The 4,208-nt window shown below is 35.4% G+C and overlaps 1 protein-coding gene across 4 annotated transcripts in view; it reads right to left on the minus strand.

Moving 5' to 3' along the window:
* The window catches only part of OTUD4 (OTU deubiquitinase 4), a 46,188-nt gene that overhangs the window by 36,815 nt on the left and 5,165 nt on the right, over window positions 1–4,208 (minus strand). For all 4 annotated transcript variants that reach the window (XM_003790195.3, XM_023513439.1, XM_023513440.1 and 1 more), the window contains exon 3: window positions 1,895–1,945. In XM_003790195.3, coding sequence (XP_003790243.2) covers window positions 1,895–1,945 — 51 coding nt within the window. The remainder of the gene's footprint in view (window positions 1–1,894; window positions 1,946–4,208) is intronic.

A 4,208-nucleotide genomic window follows, 5' to 3' on the forward strand; every position in this document is an offset into this window, starting at 1 on the left:
TATTACATATAACATGGTACATATTTAACAATCATTCAACACACACAAACTGAACAATCAGGCACCCCAAACTGAAAGGTAACCATGAAAATTCTTCAAAGCAGTAAAAATATACAATGTTCGCCTTCAACAAGGCTTGTAAACTATAAGAGAAAAATGTAAACCTCAGGAAAATGAATTTGTAATCATAATACATGCATAAAAAGTTTACATGAAAACACAGTCAGGGTGTATTTGGAAAAATGGCCTTCAGGGACTATTTGCCTACAAAACTGAAGTAATACCATACTTATTCCATTTTACACTTAACATAATGTGTACATTTTTCCACACATTAAACAATTTTTTAAACCATTATAAAAGATGTCTTTTTGCCCCAGCCTCATTCACCTCAAACTATTTTTACAAAATAGTCTTTCACCCAACCAGTCAAAAGAAATGCCAGGCACTATTCTCAGCTCTGGGGTACTCAGCAGTGAACAAAACACACAGACCTCTGTATTCATGGCTCTTAATCGTAATAGAAAGCAGTTATAGGGTATGCTAGATGCTGTAAGCACTACAGAGAAAAATAAAGCAGTGAAGGGAGACAGAGAATATGTTGGGGGCTGAGAGTTACAATGAGTAACCATGACTCTTACTTTCTACCTCAAAAGCCTTGAATACTCAATACCTAGGCCCCAAGATGGGCATATAGAAACAAAACCAATTCAGGTCTGGAACAGAGGCCAGAGAATACACATTTTTTACAAGCTCAATGGGTGTGATTATTCTGATACAAATAACCTATACATCACACTTTGAGAAACAATGGCCAAAAGCTTTAAAGGTTCTCTAATGATCTGGCCCCAACTTGCCCTCCAACTTCTTTCTCACTACTTCTTACCCTCACATGTTCCATTTCCACACAAACTGAACTGTTTTCTGAATCTTCCTTGCTCAGTCTTTAGCCTAGAATCCCCTTCAACCTAGGCATTTCCTATTTAGAATCTTCTCAGACTTCAAAAGTTAACTCATCCTCAAACTCTTGCCTTTGTCCACCGAGCTGAAATAAAACTTTGAATGCCTACAGCATCATAGCTAACCCTCTTATGACATATGTTATTTTCTAAATTACATTGACTTTCTTTCCTGTGACAGGGAAACTCTTTGATTATATGTCCATTCTCTCTGCATCCCCAGGATGACCAACATAATAAGCACTCAAATTGGCATTAGGGAAGCAAATGGATACAGTACTCATTGATCAAACACCACTGATCCTATGTTACGTTCTCTTTACTTCCTACCTCTTTTTAGCTTTTTCCTTTGCCAATGTTATTTTTAACTTAATAAAAGATGATGGAAAGCCTGAACATTCTAAACAGCATTCCAAGAAATTTGATTTTTACAATGAGACTATTAGTTTTGTAAGCAGAAAAGAGGAAAATCTTTTTAACTTCAACATGATTGAGAAAATGTGGCAGCAGGAGTTGGTGGGGAAGCCCTGTCCTTTTCTTTCTCAAGAGTTTCTTCCATTCATAAGGTGATCATGGGAAATGGAATCAACATTAAAAAACTCTGCCTTCTCCACTGCCTAAGAAGATATCATCAAACCTCACCCTGTCTAAGTTCCGTAACCACACCAACATAGCAGTCTGAAAATCATTACCTGTGTTCTTTCCGATCTTCTGTGCTACCTATACATGCCATTATGATATAGATACAGACAGTACAACTTTGACTCAGTGAGGCAACCTCTAGTATACAGCTCCAATATCTTCCAATCAAGTGCTACATAAAACGAGTACCTACCACGTTTATAGGAAATGTTGATAAGCAAATAGAATACACTGTACCGTAACCCTTCTATACATTATAAGATTAACACTGCATTTTAAAGAATTTTAAATACCTGTGGATTTTCCAAACGCTTTAAATACTCTTCAAACGACCCTTCTATAAACTGCAAAACAAAAAACAAGTCTATTAAGAATGTGATCTAAGAAAGGTCAAAGTTAACAGTTCAGCTTCATTGAGCAAATAACGTTCACTTTGAATTACTGATTTAATAAACAAACCTAGGATACAGTATTACTAAAATATATAAAACCTACTTGTGAAAATATACAGCAATTATTAAGTAAAGATCATAAATATACAAAAGAATTTAAAGATGAAGTATTGTTGGGAAAGGCTTCCTAGAAGGGGAGTGAAGACGAAGGCAGGATGGCACAGGGAGAGGATACTCCACAGAGAAGGCCATCATGGCATGAAGAAGGCCATCATGGCATGAGGAGGAGGCAGGAAAGAGCCGGCTGGTGGGAGCAGGATGAGTTGGTGGGAAGCTGAGCCAGAGAGGAATCCCAACAGGCTCCTGTTTACAGAGGACCTTGAGCCCAGGCAGGACTTGCAGACTGCCCAAGAAAGGCAATTCAAGGTCACTGAAGGTGACATTCTGAACTGAGAAATTATATGATAAGCAGTACTTTTATCTTAATTTGGTAGTGGCTGGTATATAGAAGAGAATAAAACAAAGACTGACATACACGAGCTAAGAAATAGTACAGCTTAATTACACAGATATGAGTAGTCACTTTCTCTCAGGTCAATTACATTAAAAAGAGAGATAAGAACTAATAACGCCAAGGATATTTTGAAGCATCAATAACATGCTAATCAACTTGCTTCACTGTTACTTTAAAATAAAAATAAAACTGAGTTTAATTCAAGTTGTATAACCCAATCTTGTTTATGCTTCTCTCTTAGCAATTGGACTAATTTGAGAAAGCTCTAAAAGAAATTCAAGTCCCAGTTAATTTAGCAAAGTGATATACTTAAAAACATTAAAGTATACTCCCTAATCTATAAAAATCTTTTAAGTACCAGTGGATTTTTTTTAAAGATTGCATTAAGATTAAACTTTTCTAGATTGTATAATGTCAAATTTCCAAAAACTATCTTAAGTTCAAGACATATTTATAATAAAAAGGCCATGTACTATTTTAAATGTCCCACCAATCAGAGGCTACTGTTCTGTATTAGATGGCTATTTATAGATTTAAGGAAAAAAAAAAAAACCTCACAGAACCATTTAAAGTCAGAAGACACATAACCAGAATTCTGACACAAGCCTGAATCCAATCTGAGAGTTTCCTTTCTAAGCATAAAGTGTCCATCTAGGCTGTGCCTGAACCCTTGTCAATAACAAGGCCCAACCCTTCCTACAACATCCCTTTCCAATGCCAGCCAACAGAAACTGCTAGAATCTTCTTACCTAAGGAAAGGAAAACTTTCTTCCTTGGAATCTTTAATCTGTGATCTTACCTCCTAAGATTGTATGCACTAAATAAACAAATGCAAAACATTTAAACCAATGCCTGGCACACAGTAAGCACATAAACAATATCAGCAACATCCATCAGCACCAACAAGAGTTTTCCCCTCTGGGGCCAAAATTAGTAATCTTGTAATCTCTTCAAATATTTAAAGACCACTTCACTTCCCCACCTCTTCTCTATCAACTGTACTTCCCTCTAATCTAGCCCCTATATTACCAGTTTTTTTAATAAGACAATTTTTTCAAACCTATCAGGTAGGTAACTAACTCTTCTTCCTGGGATATGTTACTACCCACCCTAAACCATGGCACCCAGAAAAATGTTGCCAGTAATATTTTTCTTGATATAAGAAACAATCTAAGAGCATATTTAAGCAAAGAACGCTTCACCTGTTGAGTCTCAGAATTTAGTTATTTAATTATTTGTAAAGTGTCAGTGTTCTTTACCAGCCAACAGGGAAAAATACTATTGAAAGTTGTCAGGTTACATAAATCTAGGTCATAAAACCAATAACTAATAAATCCTATAAGGCTTTGTATGTAAAATGAAAATAGGTCACTGTGGCATCTTGCTTCACAGCCCACTGCTTACTACTGAGAAAATCATACTAACTTGTTATACAACATTTTATAATTAATCACTACTTACATAATTATAATGTTCTGATATGGGATTTCACAAATGAACGCTGAAAATTCAAAATTAATAAATACCATCTAATAAAATTAAGGGTTCAACATTATTTGTTTGTTGTATTCTCTATACTTTATGTCTAAATTTTTTTTTTTAATTCATAGAGAGTCACCAATAACCAAAACTGCTTTTAACTACAACACTGAATTTCTTGACTGTGTCAGAAAGAGCTAAATCTTGGTACGAAAAGAACTT

Source organism: Otolemur garnettii, unplaced genomic scaffold, assembly GCF_000181295.1.
Source record: "Otolemur garnettii isolate 467f Iridium unplaced genomic scaffold, OtoGar3 scaffold00041, whole genome shotgun sequence".
Classification (NCBI taxonomy): Eukaryota; Metazoa; Chordata; class Mammalia; order Primates; family Galagidae; genus Otolemur; species Otolemur garnettii.